This window comes from Mugil cephalus, chromosome 22, assembly GCF_022458985.1.
Source record: "Mugil cephalus isolate CIBA_MC_2020 chromosome 22, CIBA_Mcephalus_1.1, whole genome shotgun sequence".
NCBI lineage: Eukaryota > Metazoa > Chordata > Actinopteri > Mugiliformes > Mugilidae > Mugil > Mugil cephalus.
In genome coordinates, this window is record NC_061791.1 from 11,123,473 (window position 1) to 11,149,636 (window position 26,164).

The following is a 26,164-nucleotide window of genomic DNA, read 5'->3' on the forward strand; positions in this document are numbered from 1 at the left end:
GTCTAATCCACCAAATCACGTACAGTACACAACTGAGGAAAGATATGGGTAGAAGATGTGAGAAGAATCTATATATGGGGGTAAAGGGTATATTAAATTAGATTAATTTAAAATGGAAAAACTTTCATCAAGTGTACGCCACATCAAATAAGTATGTCAACTATCACGACATAACAAGCTCTGACACGGTAAACCTACGACCGACTTTTGCTTTTTGGAAATGGCACGTACGAGGAGGTTGATGAGAAACCAGTGCTGACATGTTATCGTGGCCGCGTTAGCTAAAATTGCTTTTAAGGCTAAAATCAATAATCAAACCAACTGTTTACTATTCAAGCAGACACGCTCGCAAGCTCATAGCAGAGCGAAAGGGATGTGTTTGGTTTAGGCTAAGAGGAAAGTTTGCGGAGGAAGTCGGGGAGCCCGCGTTTACGTTATGAGGATTTCTGGCATCTGCTCGGAAGTGGAGTAGCTCTCTAAATGTTGAGAGGTTAACTAAGGCATGTCATTTTCAGAACATAAAACTCGATGCAATTTTGCATTAACATTCATGCCCGAAAGCTATCTATTATTAAAAATAATTTGAGAATGATGAGCTGAAAGTGACATTAATGGCAGTGACAAGATTGATATGGTCGGACTCGACTTAGAACTCAGGCGAGGCTCGTGAACGCCCCCGTGCGCGTGCACGAGCTGCGCGCACACATTGCCACACGCACACATTGCCACATTGTGAATGACACACATTCATGTCATTCACTTCAGAGGACATCACACTGACTTCCAGTCATTTCATAGAGTCTTACCCTTAACCAACCACTACTTGCCTAACCTTATCTTAACTTCAAACCATACTTTCCCCCTAAAACCTAATTATCACCGCAAAGCATGGACTTAATGTATAATTTTGAATTAGGAAAAGTACAAAGAATTTTCCTTCTTTTTCCACGATTTAGGAAAACTGATTTATGGGCATAATTGTTTACATAATTCATAAGATGATTATCACATTACAGCGCATAAATTATGCCACTTTAATCATAATTCAAACCCGGCGCACAGTGTCTGAGGTTTATTTAATATGCATTACAATCATAAATCAAAGTAAGCAACACTCATTTTGACACGCTGTAGGACTAATCACCGTCTGAATTCTATCATCAAATGCATGTTCCCGTCTTAACCAGAGCTGCAGAGGCACGGGCGAAATCAATAGGAGAAAATCAATTAGAATGTGTTTGCATGTATGGATTGACACCTTGAATCATCAGCGCTATTGATCCCCTCCTCTGTGATCTTCATAAAACCCATTTGTTCCGTCTAAAGTTTGCATATCCAGCCGATAAGTTGTTCTTTCTCCTCGCGTTCTGGTTTGCATAAACAATGCTGGAGGGGTCATAAAGAATACATTAAAGGACTTAGCGAGGGATGTATTCAGCTCGTTCAAACGTGCACGTTCTGTAGAGGAAAATAAAAAATGAGTGACGGGAAAAAGATTTCAGATTCGAGTGCGAAACTGAAGAGAATTTTTGTGAAAATGAAATTAATTTCAGCAAATTTCTCGACCAGCTGAATGACGCTCCACTCCTAAGCTGCTAACCATCCCAGCCTAAAACAAAAAGCCTGATGAACATCCTGGCGACTGAACTGATTGCAGTTAATTATAAATTATGCAGTCATTGTGGGCCCACAAAAGAAGACATCCCCACTCTGCAGTCAGATGTAATTACCAAAGTCAGGCGCACTCCACTGTGTGTGATCCATCCCTGACAGGCAACGCTGACTGATGACCTTCCTGGGTAAAGACTCCCCTCAGCTGGGTCGCTGAGCACGAGACACACCCACCCACGATCCAGCACCTCGCTTTTTTTTTTTTTTTTCTCTAAACTTCTTTCCCCCAACCGGATCTTAAACATCTCTATACCTGCTCAGACGCCCACGTGACCGCCCCCCACCCAGCTTTCAGGACCAAAGCTATTTACAACTGGAATCATCAAGCCTTGTCTTGCCTATCATTCACAATCAAGGGTTTATCACTGCATGCTGCTATGTAGGGCACAGAAATATGACTCCCCATCAGTGGGTGGTGGTGGTGGTGGTGGTGGTGGTGGTGGGTGGGGGGGTTGGCTTTGGAGAAAGGAGGAAGGGGAGGAGAGGGCTAATTTGACACAGCTCGCTTGGCTTGCCATAATTGCTCCGTCACTGTCAGTCCTTGAGAGGCCTTCTCGCAGTACAATTTGGACGCAATTACCGGCCGTTTACCAGTGGCCGTTATGCCCGTCGCGCCATCCCCTCCCACCCCGCCCCCCCCCATCCCCCCTCCCGCGAAATACCCCGCCTGTTCTCCCGTTTGGCCGGTGGCTAGGATGTGCCATGCCTCATCAAACGCGGATGCGGCCCATTAATGAACACTGTTAGCATTTCTCTTAAACTTCTCCTGCCTCTAATAAACATGCAGTGTTCCATGAAGGAGCATTGCCATCCTCGTGACATGATATTTATTGTCTCTGCTGGCGGGAGGGGAGCAGAGACGGGAGGACAAGAGGTGAGGGAGGGGCGGTTTCCAAAGTGAAGAGAGATATATCAGCGACGAGCAGGGGAGCGGAGGGAGGGGAGGAGTACAAAGACAGATGAAGAGGGGAGAGATGCAGACTTGAACATCTCTTTCTGCCATGTTAGTGGCTATCTCTGCATAAACAATCACCTCGGGGCCGTATCGCAGTTTCGCAAATTCCACAGTCACGGGCGCCGTGATGTCAACACTTTGTCAGAGCGGATGAAGCCCTTATGTGCAACGTTTAAAAGTGATCCAGTAAGAAAAAAAAAGAAAGTGCTTCTAAAGAGGGTTTAATAGTAGTCATTTTTAAGGTGTATCTTGTTATATTCTTCATATATTTACAAATTTATACATACTAACAAACTATACTATAACTCTTACAACATAAAAAACATGATAAGCTCCAGTAACATAATGGTTGATGTTGCTGTAATGTAATGTAATGTAATGTAATGTCGCAAAGAAGCTAACAACTAACAACATCGGTCCAAAAAAATGAGATTCATGCACATGTGTGACATACACCGATCAGCCACAGCATTAAAACCACTGACAGGAGAAATAAGTAACGAGTAAATAACGTAGACCTGGGATACGTGTACCAGACACCTGGACCGGACCAGACCGGACCAGACCAGACCAGACCAGACCAGACCAGATCGGACAGCTCTAACCCATATGTAACAACTGTCACGACAGGTAGGAATGATGCGTTGCTTATAGAGAAAGAGTCGCACACTAGTGACACGTATTTGTTTTTGCCAGCAAATCACAACGGCATCACAGTTTAACACTGTAAGTAAAACTGCATTAAGGATGAGTTCGACTTGCTTACATGGCAGTAACAACAGTCAGAGTCTGAGCGCATGTGCCCACTGCGCATTTTCTCACACACCGACACACACAGGTTCATGCTCACACCACAAGTCACACTTAGCAGAAACATGACATCGTTCCTCCCTCGGCACTCTGACACCTGTTCTGTCGCCACTGCCAAACACAAGCAGAGAGCGAAACAGAAAATACGGGGAAAAAAAAAAGAAAAAAAAAGAGTGAGAGGCTGATAGAACAAGGGGTAAACAGCAGGCGGGACACCTGTGGTGACCTAATGGCGTGTGTGTCCTCTAAAGAGCCTCTCGTTTCCTCCTCTGGCCCTGGGGTGGCCCCCGTGAGTTGAGGCGGGGGCCATTGCTTCGGAGCGAGAGGGGGTGGGGGCATCATCTATCACTGTGCACCTGCCTCCGTTTCCTATTCTGAAGTAATTACACACCCAACAGATAGCGAGGGAGGGGGTGGTCACTACGGCCTTACGCGCACATAAGGCGAAGCGCACGATTCACACCCTCAACAATATAAGAATGTAGAGACCTAAAAGAAAAAATAATAATAAAGTGATGATCAAGCATCAGTTGTCAATTGCACCGAGTCTCCAGAGACAATGGCTCCACCATCACAAACTCCCCCCTTTTTCCTCACCTCCGAGACCTGAGGAAATTAATGATGCCCAGTGCAACTGCAGTCAAAGGCACAAAATGGCCGCTCATTAATAGCCTGCTGTCACGGGGGCCATTATGACACAGCCAGATATTAGAAGCCTTTATTCTCGCGGCCGCCGGCGATAAACAAAAATGATGGGAAGAATACTGAATTTGCCAAAAGTGGTCAACTGCTGGGAAACTACTGCAGCACATTTGATGTGTAAACGCCTTTGTAGCGGGCTTCTTGCTGCATTTGCATAGCTTTAAAAGCCAGCATGAAAACAACGCTTTTTGTGCGCGCGCCATAAAAAAAAAAACGGACGTGAAACAAAAGGGACACGTGTGCGTGCGCAAACTGGTGGCACAAATAACCCCGACAACAAAGTAAGACTTTTCATGTCCCTGTGGAGATAGGGGCTGGCATCCTACTAAGTGTTTAGTTGCTCACCGAATAAACTCATTAATTTGCTTAATTATGAAACTGCCTATCAATTTCACCCTCGCTGGGAAATGTTCAGTGAAGCTATGCGACAACATAACACATTTAGAGGCTATGTTCTCACTATCACATAATAAACAAACAGAAAATACACCAGGGCCTGATTAAAGGCCTTTACACTACAGAGCAGGCAAGAGGAGACAGTGTTTGTTTCTCTGCTCACAGATGAAATTGTTTCAGCTTGTTTTTGACAGCTACAGACGTGCCGGCTATTACTGAGGAAGGGGGAGAGAAAGGCTGGTTGTAATAATTAAAGAACACCACTAACCTGAATAAATTAATGCTTCTGCTGTATGTGTGTGTCGCAAATGTGTGTGTGTGTGTGTGTGTGTTTGTGTGTGCACGCGTGAAGAGCGGATGTGCTGCCGCACGTTCAAACAAGCTTTGTTCGTCCTGATTAATTTTTGTTTCTTGTACTGTTTGCATTTATGTGTGTGTCCGTGTGTGTGCGTGTGTGTGAATATTTGCCCGTATGATAAAAGTAACACGCGCTATATTGTGATGCAGGAGCTGTTTGCTTCCTCCGCATGGCTCGCAATTCTTATCTCATGAATACAAATTAAAAGTGTTAAAGCCCTTTATTTTATTTTTTTTTATTTGTCATTGTAATTACTTAGAAATAAGGGTTAAGAGAGAAGCTTTTTATTAGACATACTGCATCTTACTGAGTTCTGACTTGTATATTTCGCTACGACAAAAACAACCGATGGACAGTGCCATGTTTGATCAATCAACATCTAAATCTAAGACATTAAAGGAAATTACCAGAACAATTCTTGTGTCTTTTTGTAAGATCTGAATGTCCAAAAGCCCCATAATATGTCCACTACTCAAAACTGTTCCTATACTGATGAAATAATTGCTAGTATAACTAGGTACGCACTTTTAGAGGGGAAATATGTCCAGCAAAAACATGTTGGGCCAATCAAATCATTTTGTTTCCAACAAAAACGCCGCTATTATGAATCACGGTTGTAGGACTATCAAATTTTTTTCTCTGTATTGGATAAAAAACGCCCCATAATAGAATCCAATTGGCGTGTTCAGTTCACTTCTGATCAGAATTAGAGTCTGGCGACCGCAGCCTGCAGCACATCAGTGCAAAACTGTTGTTGAACAGCAGTACTGCAGGGCACCGAAGCATCTGAGCTTCTAAACACTTGTGCGACAATAGTTTTTATTCAAATACAGAATATGCAACTCACACGTTCAACCAGACCTCGCAGCCTATGAAGCGGCCCATTTGGAAGTAGCTCATCCCTTCAGCCCCGTAGTGGCACCGCGGCGGTGCATTTAGCCCCGTTGTTGACTGTGACAGCAGAAATGGCAGCGATAACGCACATTCAGACACGCGCTGCGCCGCACATGAGACGCTAGCGCGCGCACACACACGCACGCAGAAACACTCGTTAGTGGCGAGCATGAGTTCACATCCGCGCACAAATGCATACCCACAAAAAAGGGGACGGGTGGGAGGCTCTCGTCAGACAGGGTAAATCCCATTATTTGGCCCTCATCCCAGAGAGTGAATTGAGAGTCAAGTAGGATGCATGTGGTAACCACAATGAAATTACAGCTGCTGTGAGGCAGAGCGCTGCTAATGCACCCCCATTGTGTCCTCGAGTGCATCTAAATAAGCAGGGGTAAAAGGCAGCCTGCACTAGGGCTGCCAGGGTTACAGGGTGTGTGTGCGCACATGTGTGTGTGTGTATCGTGAGTAAAATGGGGTCCTGTGATAGAGGGCTGTATTTAGGCCTAATGATGGGTAACCTGTGGGGACCACCTGATGCGGCTTTGTTGTGTGTGCGGGTTCACGAGCGGGAGTGCCGGTGTTTATGTGTCGTATTTTCTAGCTCAGAAAAAGACATGATTCTCCGCAGCTCAAACGGAAGACAAATGGAGCGAAAAGCCCTCCGTGGTATTTTTATCAGGAGCGAACCTGCGAGGAGCTTTTTTCTTATTTTGTGCACCAGTACAGAACTAAGCTGCAGATCATAGGCCTTCGCTCCAAATACCTTTGGATTACAAACAGCCGTAGTCTTCCACAGCACAGAACTGGCGGGACCAAAAAAAAAAAAAAAAAAAAAAAAAGTGAAGGAAAAGAAGGAGGAAAACACTAAAACTGTCAGCTGAAGATGCAAAACAGAGATCCGGACCTATCCATTATGAATGAGATATGTTTGAAAGGTGAATATGAACAGTGAGGAGGAGGAGGAGGACATTCACTTACCCTCTTCATACCCTGCAATACTTAACCTTCTCGCAACCCCGCATCCCTCCCTCCTTTCCCCCCTCAGCACAGGCTCTGGTTCATCAACAAAAGCCTTTGTACAGTCAACAGTGCTGTTTTTATTCATGTTACATTTATCCTCAGAGCTGTCCGTCAGGCGCAGCGGGGACGGCTGATCTAAAACAGAGCCGTACACTCATGACAGGAGGATAGAGCCGTAACTCTAGAATACTAACCTCCACTGTTATTTGGCCCGTAGAGAGCGGGAGACCGAGAGATAGAGGGAGAAAAAGAGAGATACACAGCCTTAATGACAGCTACAAACATAGACGCACCTTTGTTCCGGCTCTATTAAACAGCAGACTTCAGTGGGATTGCTTTAGCTTCCATGGGCCCAATCAAACTTGTGTTATTTAGACTTCAAACCCGGCCTCCGCAGAGAGACGGAGCGAGCGAGCTAGGTGTGCGTCTCTTGCTAATAGCTGCTAGCACGATTCGGTTAAGCTGCTTATTTCTGACATAAATAATGCATCCAGACAGATGCGCTTGACTTTTGTTGAATATGAATCGCTCGGCGTGATTGACACCGAGGTTTGTTGAGCGCCGAGTTGATTCTACCGTCTCACCTTTGGAAATAGGCCTGTCTCATTTAATATCCCAGATGTTAACATAATTATGACAACCAGCACTGATTCGCGCATGTGTCTGCGTAATATCCGTGACAAAATTAGGCTAGTATTTTTTGAGGAGGGGGAGGCGGCAGAGAGAGCGGCGGGGTAGATTTTCGGTGGAGTATCAAAGGCAAGTAGATCGTCTGCCTGTTTAACGGCTAAGCCAAATCAAATCAGAAATAAGAGGACTAGCTTCCAGTTAATTCTGGATACTTTCACAGGACACCCTACTTACCCACCCACAAACTCTGCCCCCTCTTAGCCATTTTTTTTTTTTTACAGTCATTGATTCCAATCAATCAGTGCTAATTAAGCAGGCACCTACACACATATATGTCATATGCTAATAGGGCAATGATATGGGCATTTAGTTGGTGCTTTATTCTTATCCTACTTGCAGCTAACACATAATGACACTCTCTACCCAGCCATGGGAATATTTATAAGAGACTGCTGAGAGCGCGCACACACACATTGTTACTTCACGCCAGCTCACTGTATTAAACCTTATTTACAAGCTAACAGCTATAACCATTACAGATACGGCGGCGGAGAAACCACATTAGGTTCAATGGGCCAACAGCGTGTAATCCAAAACAATAAAATGGAAATTTGAGTCGGGCTTGCATGCAAAAAAAAAAAGCAGCACACAAGGCTCATCTGCAAACAGATGAACATCTCTGTGATACAAGATGCCCCCACCCCGCCACCACCACCCCACCTCCCTCCTCGGTGTCTTTTAAGACCTTGATGCATCAAGGAGGGAATGTTTCTCATTTCATTTTTAATCCCTCTCAATGTTAGGTGCTGTGGATAAATATATCGCACACTCTTTCCCCCTCCTCACCCGCAGCCCTCCCCACTGCCGAGGAAAAAATTAGCAAAACAAAATGGCTCGCGGAGAAGAACGCGCAGTTGACAGTTGGTGCCGGAGAGGTGCGGCTTGCGCGGCGCATGCAGGAGTGACGCAATACATATAACAGGCTGAAATGAGTATCTGCATTTAGCTACAGGTATAAATGAAACAGGTCGCAACCGCATTACTACAACGCTCTTAAATTGGAATAGATCACTTTAAGCTATTGCTCTTTTTAAGTCATATTTCTTACCTTTTAAATTTCCCTTAAACTCCAGATTAACAACAAAAATACAAAGCGCACCTGCACCGTAGCGACGTACCTGTTCACAGCCAACGCGAGGGGATGCAGCTGGTCACACGGTTACGGCAGGAATGCATTTCTGTTCCGGGGAAGACGAGGATCAGGTCGTGGTCCTAGGAGGCAAAAGACAGAGGCCACAATATTAACGTGCATCGCAACAACTTCCAAAATATCCTGCCAAGTCCAAAGATTGTTTGTGTAGCTGAAGTGAAATGCTTTACGGCCATATCGCTGGGAAGGATTGAATTTATATTCATTGAACAGTTTCATGCAAAAATACAATGTCACTATAATCCAAGTATTTAAAATGCATTACTCGATTTGAATAAACAAATTGTGTCCCGCCTCAATATGTTAGAAATAAGAGCATGTGTTCTATAATCTGTAATAAGATTTTAAAAATAGCATCCATGTCAGAAAATAACCCTCATGTGTACTGTATGTTCTAGTATCACTGTGTCAGCTGATACAGCGTCACCTTATTTACATTTCTCATTGCTGCTCCTGCGTCTCACTCCTGCGTCTCACTTAGCGCTGTTTAACTTCCGTTAAACAGCGCTAAGAGTCAAAAGTCACGAGCCACATTCAAACACGTGACGTCACAGACACACTGCGCGCTCGCTCCCCCGCTGAGCCGGCGGGACGCCTCGGGCCGATGTACTTTTTCCATGACAATACTGTGGAGAGGGTTCAGGCGGGGAAGAGGAGCCTGAACGCGATCCAGCAGGAAGCACTTCACTGACTTCGCTGAGTTGTTATGACTGAGTGGGGCCGGGGAGACAAATTTGACGTACACGGGTTGAGATTTACTTCGATTAAAATGAACAGCTCATTTCAAATATTCACCGCGATGACACACGGTGTTCTAAATGATTTAGAAGGCCCTATTTTCTTAATGCAAGAATAAGATTCACTACCATTTGTTCCATGTGGGCTGGAAAGCCTCAATTTCATCCGAGGAGCCGCTTCTTTCGGAGGCAAATCAAAACCAGAGAGATTCTGAACGCGCATCAGTTTACTTTAATGAAAAGTGAATGTGCCTTTTATATTATTGTCATATATGGTTTGCGTCGTAGCGAAGCCGAAGCACTTTTGACCACTATAACATTAATATTTACTTGAATCCGAGCCACATGTCCAGCTGACATTCTGTAGGAAATCTTCAACTCATTGCGAGGGATAGTCAAGGTAATGGAAGTATCATTAAAACAGACATTTAGAAAAAAAGTTTTCTGACTTTACAAGCTCTTAAACTTCTCGCGAGCGTTGTCCTTGCAAGCCCTTACTTGGATCTTCGCCGCAGATAACAACCTGCCTCTGCGCAGCTCATCGCCCGCGCCACTCTGTTGTGTGATATGCAGAACGAACCTAAGGTAAACTCGGTGGTGTTTGTAAGGGAGTTCTCTCTCCTAGTCCCAGGCGATAATTATTTGATCTTGTTTGGTTCATTATTCATCTTGAGGGAGCCGGCTGTGACTTGTGGATAAATGCCATATGAAAGGCATTGTGTGCCGAGGATGCATCCTCACTTTTATCCCGGCTCCCAAAACAGATCAATTAGTAAAACTAAACAGTAAATTATTAATCACATTGCTTTGTGTCCCCGTTCCATCGCCGGAAGAAAACAGGTTCATTAGAGAGGAAGGGGGGGAGGGGGGGCAGGGGTGGGGACGGGGCGGCCTTGATTGAGAGGGGCTTTAAACCGAGCTGATGCCGTGTGAACACGCGAAGAAAAAAAAAAGAGCGGAGAATTATCAAGCGTGTCCATCATTCCAGGTAACTTCCCCGCCGCCCCCCGCCGCCTCCCAGGTTCCTCCTAAAAGTGACGTGCACTCGTAAAATGGGGTCAAGCAGTGGAGGAGTTCAATGTCACAGCCGTCATATATGTTGCCCGTTGGGGTGCGTGTGATTAAAATAACACACAGGGATGTTTCATGTCACGGCGAGCAATCAGGCCGTATTTGCAAAAATATTCAGATCAGATGAATTTTAATGAGGCGTACACTCGAGGGGGATACCGCCGCCAGAGCGCTGGGGATAGAAGGTGGAAGCGAGCCCGTCCCCTTATTTGCCAGAAGATAGCGAGGTACATAAACTTTTTTTTTTTTTTCCCCCTCCTCAGTCCCTCCACCCTTAGATGAAGGGGGGGAAGAAAAAAAAAAAAAAAAAGATCCAAATTCAGGGGTCCACTCAGTGTTCAGATTGCTCCGCTGTTCGGAGTTCGGCAATTTGAATAAATTATTCCGGGGAGAAAAAAAAAAAAAAAAAAAAAATCGCTCAGTGGGGTTCATTTTGTGAGAAATTATATTTTCGCAGGAAAGGTTAATTTTGAAGGGAGCTTGAATGACTGGGAACTGCGGAGGGAGGGGAGGAGGGTCGGAGTACAGGCTGAGAGAGAAAATGGGCGGACGGGTGGAGGGGGGGAGGCGGCGGAGGAGGGGGGAGGGGGGGGGGTCCGCGCGAGGAGCACTGGGCGTCAAGGAGGAGAAGGGGTGAGAGAGGGATAGAGGGAGGGAGCAAGGGAGGGAGGCAGTTATTAAAAGCGATTGCATTGCCTCCCGGATGTCTCAGGAGAGCAGAATCAGTGGAGATGTTAAACCTTGCTTGACACCCCAGTTGGATAATTGTGGGTGTGGGAGCTAATCAGCGGAAGATGTCTCCTCAATTTAAATCTTGTCAGTTAGTGAAGATTAGGCCCTCCTGTCCCGGCCACCATTAGCTTTGTTGCATGTCAATGCGCCTGTGAGGGTGTCCGCCTGGTCCGGTAGCAAGGGTAAAAAGGCGAGCGTGATGGAAACCAGCAGATTTATTCCAGGCTAACACCAGTATGGCATTTAAAAAAAAAAAAAAAAAAAAAGGGAAAGAAAGAAAGAAAGAAAGAAAAAAAACATATGAGAGGGAAAAGGGAATTTATGCAGCCTTTTTTTTTCTTTTTTTTTGAAAAAGCATTTGTTACTACTGACCTAACAGGGGGACTCTGTGGAATAAGAAATGTCGGATGAAATGGGATGTGCTCCAGATTTTCGTGCAGAGGGAAACATCAGCGTGGTGGTTAAATATAAAGTTGTACACAAGCTGGAGTGCGGAGAAAGAAAATTTGGGTGTGTTTGCTGAAAAGATATAAATTTACGACACCAGTAAGTCCTTTAATGTACAACTAGTATGCTATGGTAAAATGTTAAGCTATGGGATAAATGAAGGCTAAAGGAAATCATTGGATCCTGATGTTAAGGCTATTAAACGACTAATAATCTGTGACAGTGTGAGCTCATTAATAAAAATGTAGGGGTATAATTTTAACCCTGGTTAAAAGGAATGGGGGTGGAGGTGGCTAATTCAAAAAATGCACTGTAGTGATTTTTACAGCTTGAGTCTGGCTGGCTGCAGGCCACGGCTTTGCATTCCCCCCATGGTAAATATTTGCAACAGATTTTTCCGACAGCACAATGGGCTCCTTTCACTAAAGCAGGTCCCGTAACCTCGGAGCAATCGCGAGGTCAGGGCAAATAAACAAGCCGGCCGTGCCAAGCTGAGCGGCTCCAGCCATTCCTGGGCCGGGCCCGCCGCATACCAGGCCCTCCGCGCTCTCTCTCCTCCTCGCCCACCGGAGCCTGAGTGCTGACAGATGTTTCGGACTCGGCTGAAAAAGGAAAGGAGAGACGGAGGGAAGGACGGAGAGAGAGAAAACAAGCTTTCCTTCCTTCCTTCATCTCTCCCCGCGTCTTTTTCTCCTCGCCGTACCTCAGCGCACGCCTGTCCGGGCTCGCCGCAGCCTCCGACACCTTCGCACACCTACGGCGCGGGAGAAACCAGCGAGCGGCCGCCTCTGTGCGGCAGCGGCGTGACACGCTGTCGACATGCGCGCAACCCGCGCGCCAGGTTATAATTAACTGCGCGGCCCAGCTTGAGGTCAAGAAGTGTTTGCGGCGGGAGCGGGAGGAAGAAAAGGGGGGAAACGACGCCGCGGCCGATAATCGCCGCCTACAGGTATTTGTGTACCTGTCTGCGAACGCACACACGTCAGCGTATTCTGACACACGCAAAAAAAAAAATTCAATAGCACCCTCTCCCTACGCCCCAGACCGCTTCACTTCAGCGGAAGCCGTTCGCATTAGCAGCCTCGGAGAAGGAAGGAGCTACCGGGAGCTACCACGAGGTGTAACAAGTTCAAGGCCCCTGCTCAGGCCTGAGGCGGCAGACGGTAAACAGTTGTTACTCCCTTCTTTTTTTTTTTTTTTTTTTTTTTTTTGCGAGAGCCCAGACAAAGCCCCTCTCTGTGTGAGAAACAACGGCTGCAGCTGGGCTGAGCGGAGTGAGACATCGATCCGCAAGCTCGTTCCTTCACACCCCTCCGAGCGCTCATCTGGCAGTCAGCAGGAGCAGCGGCGCATGGCAGAGCGGGGCACTGCACACTGCAAAAAAAAAAAAAAAAAAAGAAAAAGAAATACCCCTCTAAACCAGTCGTTTAATCTGCTGCTGACTCCTCAGAAGCTTATGTTTGTCAAAAGACGGGGAAAATATCCGTCAGCACTCGCGCCGCGGCGTAAGGCAGGTGAAACTATTACAAACAATTGCTTTATGGTTTCCCTTCCTTTCTCTTATTTACCCGCCGCATAACAGTCATACATGCTTGAAACGGATAAGAAATAATAAATACGCAACTTTGCTCTTCTTTCTAAATGCCACATACATGCAGAGTAATTTCACTTGTAAATTTAGTGCTCTCTTGAAATTACATTGGCCATGAAGGGCCCAGTTAAAAGTATCAAAGAGAGGAGACAAGAGACTGGCGTTTAATCTAATCTACGTTCTAATAGTTGGGGAGACATTAATTATTGATAAGGCCAGCAATTGATTGGTTAATAAGATAATGTAATTGAGAAATGAAAATCATCAGAGTCGAGTGTGTGAGCGCGCGTGTGTGTGTATGTGTGTGTGTGTGTGTGTGTGTGTGTGTGATGGCTCCAATCGGAGCGGCGTGGGGTGGTTGCGGGGAGGGGGTCTTAGGGGATTGCCCCTACATAGGCTTCCATCATTACTGCCACACTATAAAAGCAGAGTGGTGATTAAAAGGACTTGATTGATTTGACTCTCATTGGGATAAGCTGTCCTCTTCCCGTCACCGGGGCCCCGCCTGCGAAAGGAAAGTGTGCGCGAGTGTGTGTCGCTGTATTTTATTTATTTATTTATTTTTATTTTTTTTTTGTGCGTATGTCCCGATGCTGAAAATCTAATAAATATATATGAAGTCAACACGTTTGGCAATTTGAGCACATTTCCAGCTCGAGAGGAAAAGAACCGCGAACACATTTCTACGGATTTAATTTAAATGTTTATTTATGTTGTATACACACACACATATATATATATATTTTTTTTTCAGTGTATAGGAATGTGTTTCATATAAATGTGTGCGTCTGCACTGAGAGCACAGCTGGAGGGGGAACGGCGAAACACATGTGTGAGCGCGCATGTGTGCGACTGTGTATCCATGTCGTCAAGAGGTGGCCCCACTCCCCCAGTTTTCGCTCGCCTTTTGTCTGCACTCTGTACTGTACTCTGCTGCTCAAACTCACACACACACACACACACACACACACACACACATATATATATACACACACACATGCACAGACACACACATCCACACTCGCAGCTCTAACCCACCCGGAGAGACGGAGACAGACCCTGCCGCCTGACACAAAAGCTATTGATTTTACTATCTGCTGCAATGAATGATCTTCCTCAGCCAATTTCTGAATTTAGAAATGAGTTCAATACTAATAATGGTAGTGGAAGGATTCTTTAAAATGTAAGAGTTGAGAAGGGGGAAATTGAGAGGAGACAAAAAAAAAGAGTGGGGGGGGGTGAGTGAGAGAGAGTGGGAAAGGAAGGAAGTGAAGATTTGTGTGTGTTTGGTTTTAGAGAGAAGCTCGGATATGATTTCTCGCCACGGGTGAGATTAAATAAAGATGACACCGATGATTTTAACAGTCTAAATGACTACATTCCCCCCTCAAATACAATTACTCTTATTTGGTTTTCCTCAATGGGTTGAGAATATGTTTTTTTTTTTTTTTTTTTTTGCTCCACACTTTCAGCAACTCCCAACTTTTACGCGGACAGTTTTCAGCCGCCTATTTTCACGCACCGCTCTTCTGCTGCTTTTTATGACGCAATTTTCAAATATACAGCTTCGCTCCTTAGTCCATTCACACATTTCATGCGCCATAAAGGCGCGGCTGTTTCAGTTTCTGGTTTTGCATCACGGAAATCTTCCATAAAATAAAATGCATTAAAAAAAATGTATATAAAAAACTAAAAAATAAATAAAAAATAACAGGACACATAAATATTTAACACAGCCTCTGTTTAGACGAGGGGGGGGGCTATTTACGTCAAATGAAACAACAGGGAGATATTTTATTTCTGGGCGGAAGTTATTTTCCTGGTTATTCAGAAAACTGCTGTAAAACATCAGGAGCAAAGATGTGTGGGGGAAGAAAAAAAAAAAAAAAACTTTACGTGAATGCAGACGGATATGCAAACGTTATGCATGAGCATACGCGCGCATTCATTTCTGCATATGTGAACGCGGGAGTCTGTCTCCTCTCGTTCTCCACCGGCTTTTTATTTGGGGAGGCAGGCGGCGGCTTGGCGGGGTGACGCGTGTTAATCAGAAGCCCCGTGCCCCCCCGTGCCCCGCCGAGGTGTTAATTCAACCCCCCTGTTACGGAGAAGGTGTAGATTAATAGATAAGGGAGGTCTGAGCGAGGGTCAGCGCGATACGGCCCTGCCTGTGTTCGCCCGCTTGTCAGACACCTGCCTGGATTAAGCCGCCGGCTTCCCCCTCCGTTGCGTGCAGGTGAGAGGTCAATCATTTACCCAGTTCATTGGGCTCTCCTCCGGTTTTCAAGGTGGGAGCGGATCTGCATAAAGGCTCCGGCATCTGTATGCCTCGTAGGGCTCTCGCCCGCGCGGGGGGTCTCGCGAACGGGCGATTCAGGATCTGCCGCGGAGGATTACTGTAAATATGCTCCGAGACGTGGAAGGAGATGAGGAACGGGGCTGGAGAAAAAAGAAAAGAAAAAAAAAAGTGTTTTATTTATTCAGTTTTATAAATTTCACCTGCACCTGCGCGATATTAAGCTTAACACGATTTTTATATTTCAGGTTAAGAGTTTTCAGGAATTTTTCCTGGGAAGGCGTTAACGGGCGAGAAGTACCTCAGCAAACATAAAAAAAAAAAAAAAAAAAAAAAAAGGGGGGGGGGGGGGGGGGTGATAAAAGAGGTTGGGGGGGAAGGAGAAAAATGCATGAAACATGAAACTCTGCAAATTTGACTTATAACAAGCAAAATTACACCCTGCTGTCATTTAAATTATGGCTGCCCTCTATAAAGGTGTCTTTTAGGTGCATTAATTGAATTCGGCACTATTTCCCAATAATAATCTGTAAAGTTCAGCCGTCCATCCTTCATGAGATCCCCGCCGCGTACCAGAGGAGTATCTATTTCAGTGGCTTAATTTATTTTCATGATTCGCCGATAATGACGGCCATGCAGGCTGTACATCAGAATTAACCTTCATTTCACTGAGGTATATTACGATGACAGTCCCCGACACATTTCACCTACACAAAGGGCATTCTCTCTCTCTCTCTCTCACTCTCTCTCCCCTTCTCCTTCTCTCTTACTCTCACTTTCTCCCCCTGCCTCCTCTGTCGCTGCCCCTGCTGTATAATCATCCTCAGCAGACCAAGATTGTTTGATAGCCGATTAATTTTCATAGGAAATCAAGTGGCCAGCTCTTTCTCTCTATCGTTCTTTCTTTATTTCTTCCTCCAGCCCCCCCTCCCTTTCACCACCACCCCCTCCAAACACATACACGAGCTTTTCTTTAACAATGGCGAACAGCACTTGTGCTTGGTGACTTTTTCTGTCAATTAGGTGTTTTATTTAATCTCATCACACTTTTTTTTTTCTCTCTCCTTCTAATAAATTGCATTCCACGTCCCCCCCCCCACACCCACCCTCCCCGTGCACCCACCTCTCGTTTCTGATATCTCCGGCGTGGTTAATTTATTTTGGACGATGCCGATGTAACAAAAGTGCTGTAAATTAATCAGGGGACATCAAGCGAGAGGGGGTCCTCCGCTCGCTCTCTGTCTCTAATTTCTATGCAAACCATTAAGTGTCAGATATAGATTCCACCATTTGCTATGGTCGCAGTCAAAAGATTTCATTAGGGACCTGACGTCACATTTTGAAGGCAGCGCCGGATCATTTCTGTCCTATTTTCTCCCTCATGAGCTCTTTGTTCTTCGCCCCTCTGTAGGATCCTGCCACTAAAAAGGCCCCTATGCAAATGACAATAATAGATTTCGCTAAGCACCGCCGCAACGGCATGATAGCCTATTTAGAGGGAAACCAAAGAAACATTCAATTTGTGGCATTAACCAGGGCACATGCAAAGGTTGCCAAAAAAGTGATTAAGAAATTACAGAATTGGTCCTCTCTGCTTGAAGTTCTCTTTCTTCCTTCCCTTTTTTTTTCCCTCCCTTTCTCATTGACATGGCATCTGTAATGAGGAGGGCTGGTAATTAGAATATTCTGGAGAGGTGAGCCCTGCTGGAGCTGGCAGCCAGAAGACTGATCTCTCTCTCTCTCTCTCTCTCTCCCTCCGTCTCCTCTATATTATTTCTTTCCTCTGTCATAAGGGCTTGGACGTAGAACAGACAGAAAAACAGCTGTCTGATGACCAGGCTCTCTATGGATGTCTCTCACTCTTCTTTGTGCGAGTGTGTGTGTGTGTGTGTGCGTCTCAGACGAGCTGCTCAGAGCTCCTCTGCCAGCAAATAAATATAATCAATCTCCCATTTACATACAAATAGGCTCCTCGCCTTCATCCTAATAATCTGCACAGCATCCTCAGAGAGGGAAAATAATATTCACTCCACATGGCAATTTCATATTTACCATTAGATGGCTTTATTGATTGTTGTTTTTTTTTTTTTTTCCTCCTTCCCTCGGATAAAAAATTTTTCCACTTCATTTTATTATAGGATATTGAAGACATGTAGGGCTGACATGGCACACACGCTTCATTATTTCCTGCCCAGGGACGATTATGGTTATTGACACTGTCACGTCGTCCCCCTCGTCATCAGTTATCGCTGCTTACCGCGGCCAGATCCGGGGAAAGCTGCGATACGGGGAGGGGGGGGACGCAGGCGTTCGGAACATTACCACGGGCGTTTAATGGGTGTAAGCTACGGGGGCGCCGCACGTGCGGCGGCGGCTGCATGTCGCTAATGTGGCTCATTCCGCGTCGTGTCATGTCGATGATGGGGGTGACCGGCGGGGCCTTGACTGAGTGTCAATCCCACTTTGGACAAACAACCCTTCTGTCAGCGTGATCGCTGGCTGCCGGGGGCATCCGGCACATCCATCATACGATGAAGTGAGGGAAGAAAGGACAGGAGAAAACATGAGAGACAGAGTTGGAGCCGGAGAAACTTATTAAATACTAATGAGTTACTTCTATCTGATTAAAAGAGGGAATCTAGATAAAATTGGGAGGAGAATGCTGACAGGATTATGATCTTATCAGTTCACCGATGAAAGAAAAAGATCTTCAAATCTTTGACATTTTAGTCTTAAGTTAGTTTCTCTTCTTTCATATTCTTCCCCAAAGTGGGGGAAATATCTCAACTTGATCACTTGACTGACTGTCAAAGAGTCCTTTAGGAATCCTTTAGCTGAAACCTCGCAATCAAAGTAAGGTATCGTTAAACTGGAATCCGCATTATATCCTGTACAATAAAGCGACTCCTGTTAACACGCGGGGTAATGAGCAGTTTAGCTGCCATGGCTATTCTTGGGGACTGCTATCAATAACAACATCTGTTAGCCAAGTCGCTCTTCGGAACACAACTTGTCACGTAATTAACTTGTCACTCGTTAGCGTGATTACTTTCGCAAATAGCACTCCTACACTTGGCTGGATCGTGTAATTTCTTATTTTCCCGAGCATTAGAAGAGACGGCGAAGGTGCCGCTCGAGCCATTGTTTCCCAGATCTCCCCTCTGCCACGTTAATTAGGCCTTAATGGCCGTTATTGACTCATTACCAGGCATTTGGGGATAGCGCGGCGCTAGCTCCGACATCAAAGAAATCAAATGCCATTCCATCAGCGACGTCGGGCCGTCCGCGCGCGACCCATTCAAATGAACGTCCGCCGAGTTCAAAAGTCTCGGTGAATAATTGTCCCGCATACCTATAGATTAAAAACACAAGTGAGGCCTCGTGTTTCTTCCAAACGCTGTCAAGTTGAGGTGTTGTTTTTAGTGAGCTCAGAGGGCTTTGGCAGAGCAAAGATCCTGTGTTTTGCTTTTCGGCTCTCGCTCGGGGACATTTGGTTGTTTCTGGAGCATGAGTAAACAATCAAAACAATTTCTGAGCTATGCAAAACAACCCCCGAAGTCCTCGTTTCCTCTCCGAGAACTGGCTCGGCTTAAAAAAAAAAAAAGAAAAAGAAAAAAGAAACAATTGCGTAATCGTTTTCTGTAAAGTCCTCGCGGAAATGACAAGCGGCCAGATCGGTATCTGAGCCGTCCCGGCGCACGGCGGCGTCGGAAAAACAAAGAGACGGCGGCGGAATCCTGAGTGAAGGTACGGTAAAAGATCATCAACGGGCGCTGACAAAGTGGTGCAATTAAGATGAATTGGGATCTGACAAAATGTTTGTCTGAGGTGTAAACACGCGAGTCAACAGCGCCGAAGATGTAACGGGGTAGCGGCAGAGATAGATCATAGCATTTAACAGCTTGTCATAATCAAAAGAGATCATTAAAAATGGAGAAATTCCACGGGAGATTAGACGCCTGTTATGGAGCGAAATTGGACGTTCATGTTGATGAGGGAGGGAGAAAAAAAAAAAAACATTTCCCTGGCAATTTGAAGTTGTTTGGTTTTGCACAATGTGTCGCACTGTGGGCGACAGACTATCAGCTGTATAAATACAACTTAGAAACAACAGAAACGTTGGGAGGAAAAAGTGCCGCTGCAGAGCCAAAAGTCATAAAAAGTGTAGATCGCATGTAAAATGATTTACCGTCTCACCACTGGTCACGACCGCCTCCTGCTGAACACCGAATTAAAGCAAATTAACTAAAACTGTCATTCAGGAATTATGACGGAGCAGCAAAATAAATTAAAACACATATAGTCCTTATTTCAGCTAAATTACACACATATATACACACACACATATATGTATACTGTATATATTGAAAAAAAAAACTTTATATCTAATTAAAATGATAACTGCATTCGCATTTTTCAAACTCTCATATCCTGAGGGCCAATTGGGATGAGTGCCCCCCCCCACCCCTCCCCCTCCCATGCAGCTGCAGCTTTCCCCCTTCTCTATTCCAGTCTCTCTCTATCAGTCCGTCTCTCCCTCTCTCCATCTCTCCGTCTCTCCCTCACTCCACTGTGGCTCAGTGAACTGCTCCTACAGCAATATCCCATCATTACCATCTCCCCAGCTGAGCTTCAGCCAGCCATTATCATGCGGCATTATTAATCTTCTTGTCTTATCAACTTGCAAATCACAAACCATTGAGCCTTATGGCGCGGTTTGGGGTGCGCCGTTATTCATTTTGTAGGTCTACCTAGCCTCCGAGTCTTTCTAATCACCTGACGATTGTCACTCTCTCACTGCCGCCCTGCCCTTCTCCTGGCCCCGGTGCTCTGTGCCACTGGAAAGGATCCAAGTGTTTCACTCCATCTTTACGCACCCTTCCACTGACAACGGATCTTCTTCTCTCCCGTTCGCCCATACAGACGCCGCGTCTTAAACACACAGCCTTTCTCTGCCTTTTGCGTGCATTGCACACTGGACGTTTTAGATACAGTTCAGAGCGCTAACAATTGAAAAACGAGCAAAATCTTACAACGTACGCTTGCACAGCTCCATACTCGTCTTAACTCAATATTTGATCGTGTTGTGATAAAAACCTGAATTTTATTTCAGCACTTCAAACATTAAAAATATATAATCAGCTTCTAAAAAGAGTTTAAACTACCCACAACATGCAAAACAGTCCCAATCAAACAGCTAGCAAATGTTTTCTATAAAAAGCCAGGGAGGCCACGCCCCTTCTTAAAAGCTGCTCTGATTGGTCAGCCCAAAAAAGGTCAGGCTTTGTGCTCGAGTATATATATATAATCAAAGCCAATGTCGGCGTACTACGAGGGAAAGACACAAGGAGAGAGAGGAAGACTAAAAAAATTCAAGAAATTTCACTGGATGCGTGACTGGTACACGCCCCCTAGTGCAGGATGAGTCATCAACTTTTTTTTTTATAATTGTTTTCCACAAAATTAAATGCAATTAAGACTTTTATGTTGGTATGTGGGATACATTATATAAAAAACTGCATGTGTTTTATAACATTTGTAAAAATAATCAAATTTACCTAATTTATAATAATAATATCACTGACAAGTGACATTTGGCACTTATATTTTGCTGGTAATTATGTTTTTACTTTGATGCTTTATTTGTAAAAGTTTTTTTTTATCTATAATCTATAATCTTATCTATTTATCTATTTAATCTATTTTTACTATTTTGACTCAACATCTTTCACACCACTGCAAACTCATTTGATTTAATTTCTGATTTCAAATATAATGATATTCAACTATATTGGGTTTTATATTAATTTATAATAGCAAAAACTGAAAATATAGAACCTAGCATATTTTAATAAAAAATAATCTATGTTTAGGAGAACAAAGCAAGCAGGGTTCATCTTGTTAAGAGGCGAGCCTTTGGAGTAGTCCGTCCAGAGCCGACCCGTCTCCCTGACACACAGGTCCACAGTGTTCCTGTCATCTCTCCCTCTCTCGCTCTTGCTGCTGCTATTAGTATTCGAGGGAGGAACAGAGCTGAGTGGAGAGGCAAAGAGAAGGAAAGTTTCTTTAAAGACACACCATTGACCCCCGATTCTTGCTCTCGCTCAAGTTTGCTTTTCTTCAGGGCAAAAAAATTCACCCTGGAAAAGGCGCTGTGGCTACAGCTACTTGCAAAAAAAAAAAGGAGAGAAGGAACGAAAGAAAAAAAAATGTATATATGAAAATTGCAAGGAATGTGTGTTCCTCTTCGCTCTGTGTGTATAAGTGTGTGTGCGTATTCGAATTTGCATTTCCTTTGAAAACTTTGCATGATAAATCACCATTTTCCCCCCATAGCTCATTAAGCACCATACAACAGGTACCGGGCATGAAATATTTAGCAGAAGACAAAGTGTTTCATGTGCTCCTATGGACCCAGCTATTACCCAGGCCTTTCATATAACATCCGCTAAAAACAGCCCACCCTTTGATCTTCATTAATATCGTTTGGTTAAATATTTCAAATATGCTTTCATATGTTTGATTAACATCTTTCAGAATTATTCAGTAAAACAGAAATTAGCTCTGAATGTTCGATTGCTAATGATGAAATTGCGATTACCCACCCATCACTGTGAAGTCGACGCCATTCAGAAAGGAGGGGTAATTTTTTATTTGATCAGTAATATACGGCATCGCATACTGGACAGTTCATGAAACTTCATGTATCAACTTCCCCCTGTGCATTCAAATATGTGCTTATAAGCCCTGGGTATTAATATACGTGATGGGTGTATTTTAGAGCACATTTCAGAGCACTGCGTGCTCGACATTGTAATTTCCAAGCTTATCTAATCAATTCTGCAAGCTCCATCGGCCTCATATCAGGCCTTGTGAAAGAAATCAGCTCGGTAGCACCTTCAGAACACTTATAAATAATGAAAAACAGCTTTTAAAAAGAAAGAAGCGCTTAAGGAAAAAAAAAATGTTGATTAGAAAAGTGCTTTTTATCCATGCCTTCAAATCTTTCACATTCCGAAGATGCGGAGGACTCCGGGCAAACCGCGACGAATAAAGTACCCATATCTGACCAGAAAAAAAAAAAAAAAAAGAAGAAGTATTAATTTTTGAGATAAAAAGTGCTGACAGCACAGAATGAGCCAGGTGGTATTTGGATACGAGCGGTGGAGATGAGATGAGAGCCCAGAAGATCACTTTCATCTTGTGTATGGAGTTGTCCTTGAAAACTTCTCTGAACTCCGCGCCGCGCGGAGAGGAGCACCTTGTTGCCCGTCTTGACGTTTCGTTAATTCGTCTTTCGCCGTGTGTCGGCTTCGTGAGCGACATTCTCACACGTCAAAAACCGCAGTTTGACCGGGGCGGTATGGACGAGACGGTTCGCCAGATGAGCTCATAGCCGTCCTTTTACGAGGAGCAGACGCGTGCGAAGCCGTACGGTCTGACGGGGGGAGAGAAAGTTGAAACACTGGAGCGCGGGATGTGGAGGGGGGGAAAAAAAAGAAAACTTTTACATGGTTAATGTAATGTGTCCTATTTTGTCATGCTGATGCTATGCAGGGGTGGGTGGAAGGTAGGCAGGGTGAGTGAAAATACAGAGTTTTTATGCCCATCTATAAATTAGGAGTGGTGGGTTGATGAGCAGTGAAGGAGAGTCGTGTCTTAGAGACAGATGAGGAGAGAAAGAGACTGTGCTACTATAACAGCCAGATGATACATTACACACACATTGGTGCACACGCACACACACACACACAATGATACACTGAGGTCTTGATGACAGTTATCCTGTTAGGCTGTTATAGAAAAGACTGCTGGGCAACACACACGCGCGCACACACACAGCTGGCAGGCACTGAGGCCCTTGTGCATCTCCTCCGGTGAGGATTTGCATTCTGCTCCTGGCAGGTCGACCGACAAATTGCCCAGGCAGCCGCGGGAGACGGAGGCTCTGGCTGAGGGGAGAGACGCTGCTCAGAAAGTGCCTCATCCGTCTGATACTCTCTGCGGAGCCACTCCCGCATCACACCTCTCTTCCATAGGAGAGGCTGATCGGGGCAGACAGACAAGGACTGTCTTTTCGGGAGACCGGAAGGCCTGGCGGCCATGGCCGGACCTTCCCTCCCTGGGGCCAGGAGGGGCTCGGAAGGCCAGTGTCCCCCCCCGAGCTCGCCCGAGGCCAGCAGCCCCGGGGCTATCGTTCACAAATCAGCCCCCGTTTTTCCAATCAAAGATGCCAACTGGGGGAAAACCGGCCCAAAGTGCTGCTTAGCGGCTTGAATAATTCACCACCCAAGACGTCGTCACGCGCGCCGAGCGTCCGCAGGAATCGGAATGAAAAGGAGATGCCGTGAGACCACCGCAGACCATGTCCTGACCGCGCTAATTTCAAAAACACTTACTTAAAAGCAAATTTCAATCTTTAATCGAGTGATAAAACGAACGGCAAAGGAACGGAGCGAGAGATGAGCAAATGGGAAGAATTGTAAGTTCACTCTAATGTGTCAGGATCAAAGTGAATTTTTTTCTAATTTTCATATTTTCAAATGATTAATGATTAAGGGCAGTTCAGCAGTCTTATTAACACACTTAAAGTTAAACAGGGATGATGTAAAAATACATATGTCGAAACTACTAGAAATACACTTAACTAGGATTTCTTTTTGCAGCGGTGCATTTAGCAGCTACTTCTCATCAAAGCCTGAACATGAGAAGAAGAAAACGTGCTTGGCCCACAAAACAGGACCAAAGTTGGAATTGAAAAACTAGCTAATCAGCATTTAGACAAACTCAGTACAGTTCAACTTATTTGTATGGTATGTACATTCAGAATCACACACAAGCGCTAATGAGGGGTCTAATTGTTGCCTATTCACCCCGGTCCTGTGGCTGTGCTTCGCTCTCAGTGTCGCGGGCCAAATCACCAGTTGATGTCCTTCCCTGTGCGCTCAGAACTCAGTGTCAACAATTATCACGGCCAGGTGCCCGTGGCCTAACACGAGTGGCTGCCCCGACTGAGCCGCCGCCACCTATGGGCCCGGTCGGGGAGCAAAGAGAGCTGGAGAGAGTCGCGCAGCTGAGGGCGCAATGCAAGAGATCCTGGAGAGAAAGTAGCACACGTAGTTGAGCCGAAATAAAAAAAAAAAGAGAGAGAAGGGAATATGAGGGAGATGGGGGTGAGAAATAAAGGGGGAAAAAAACAACAAAAAAAAACGGACAGGCACCCTCCAAAGTGTCAATGTTTCCCCACATAGGTGCCAGTCTCGGAGGCACGGCGCAGACGTTTAATGGATGCGAGTGTGTTTGTGTTCAGTAGGTACAGTATGTACATTCCCAGCTTCCCCCTTGTGTTTGTTGCCACGCTGCCCTCTCTCCCTTCCCTTAATGAGGCTGGACGCGTGGCTGCCTCAGCACCTGCCGTGGGTGGCCACAGGGTTAATCCCGCTTGGCTTCCTCTCTCACTCCGTCTTCCGTCTCTCTCTCCCTGCGACGCCTCTGGGCTGCTGACGGCAGCAGGCACCGTACGAGAGGGCGGCGAGGAGGGAGGGAGGTGACAGGAGGCGCAGATATCCCGGGGTCCCCCCCTCCAGCACAGTAGAATGAGTTGTACCAGACGCCGCTGGATACCTGACAACCGGACGCCTTCATAAATTACCAAATGAAGATTGATCGTGCGCACACCGCGCTTCTTTTTGTGTCACCGTACGGGCAGATGTACACTTAGGCAGCGCATGCATGTTCGTGCAGGAAAAAGCAGGGGGACGGTGACACGCGAAGATGCACAATAAAACACACAAAGCCATACACAGTCACACAGTGCCCTTACTTGTTGTCAGGGTAAAAGTGATCTGGCTGCTTCATGCTCTGGCTGTTAGATAAAACAGTCAGTCAAGTGGGCAGTCACCTGGTCAGCCAGTCCGACTGGTGATGCAGACTCCATTACAGACACTGTCAGCGAGGCCAGAGGAAGCTGTATTATTTATAGAGGGGCAAAACATCTAAGGGGAAACTGCAGGGACGGTGGCGGTGGCGGTGTGTGCGTGCGCCCTGAAACCCAGGGAGATGTGTGGCCTCTTGCGCAAGCACACACGGACACGCACGCATACACAAACACACTATGGCAAATGTTAAAATGTATAGTTTCCGCGTGGCTAACCTTAACGCCGGCGTCGGCCGCGCCGAACGTGCAGCCTTCCCACCCAAGTGGATAAAGGGGCGGATTTCAGCGGAGGGTCCGCAGCCGTTCGGCTGAGATTGATGCCTCTCCATCTGATGCGTAAAGATCATCTACATCAACCGGCGCTGCCCGTCAGTGTCCTGCGCGCTCTCAAAACCAGCCGCATCAGCAGAACATCCACACACACACACACACAGGTACTCAGAGAAGTTAATCGACTTGTGAAATCATAATCAGAAGATTGTCTCCATCTCTCACACACACACACATTTTCTCCCTCCTATTTCTCTCTTCTTTTTTTTCTTTCCTGGAACAGTAACCTTGCCTTGTAAGTTGCTTACTCAACAGACCTTGTTATGGTGCGGCCGCTTTACCACTCCCGCCTCCGCCGAAAGGTCAGCCCTGTCGTAGCCGATCTCATTTCAGCCTGCTCCGTTATGATCGGGGCCATTATCCTAAGCTGATGCGCA

General features: G+C 45.6%; 1 protein-coding gene across 2 annotated transcripts in view; it reads right to left on the reverse strand.

Moving 5' to 3' along the window:
* mdfic (MyoD family inhibitor domain containing) overlaps positions 1-26,164 on the reverse strand; it is a 238,441-nt gene that overhangs the window by 93,624 nt on the left and 118,653 nt on the right. For both annotated transcript variants that reach the window (XR_007111241.1, XM_047575097.1), the window contains exons 5-6: positions 15,481-15,663; positions 8,615-8,708 (exon numbers count right to left, since the gene is read on the reverse strand). Coding sequence is in view for 1 of the 2 variants with exons in the window: in XM_047575097.1 (XP_047431053.1) it covers positions 8,656-8,708; positions 15,481-15,663 (236 nt within the window). In the remaining variant the exon portion in view is untranslated. The remainder of the gene's footprint in view (positions 1-8,614; positions 8,709-15,480; positions 15,664-26,164) is intronic.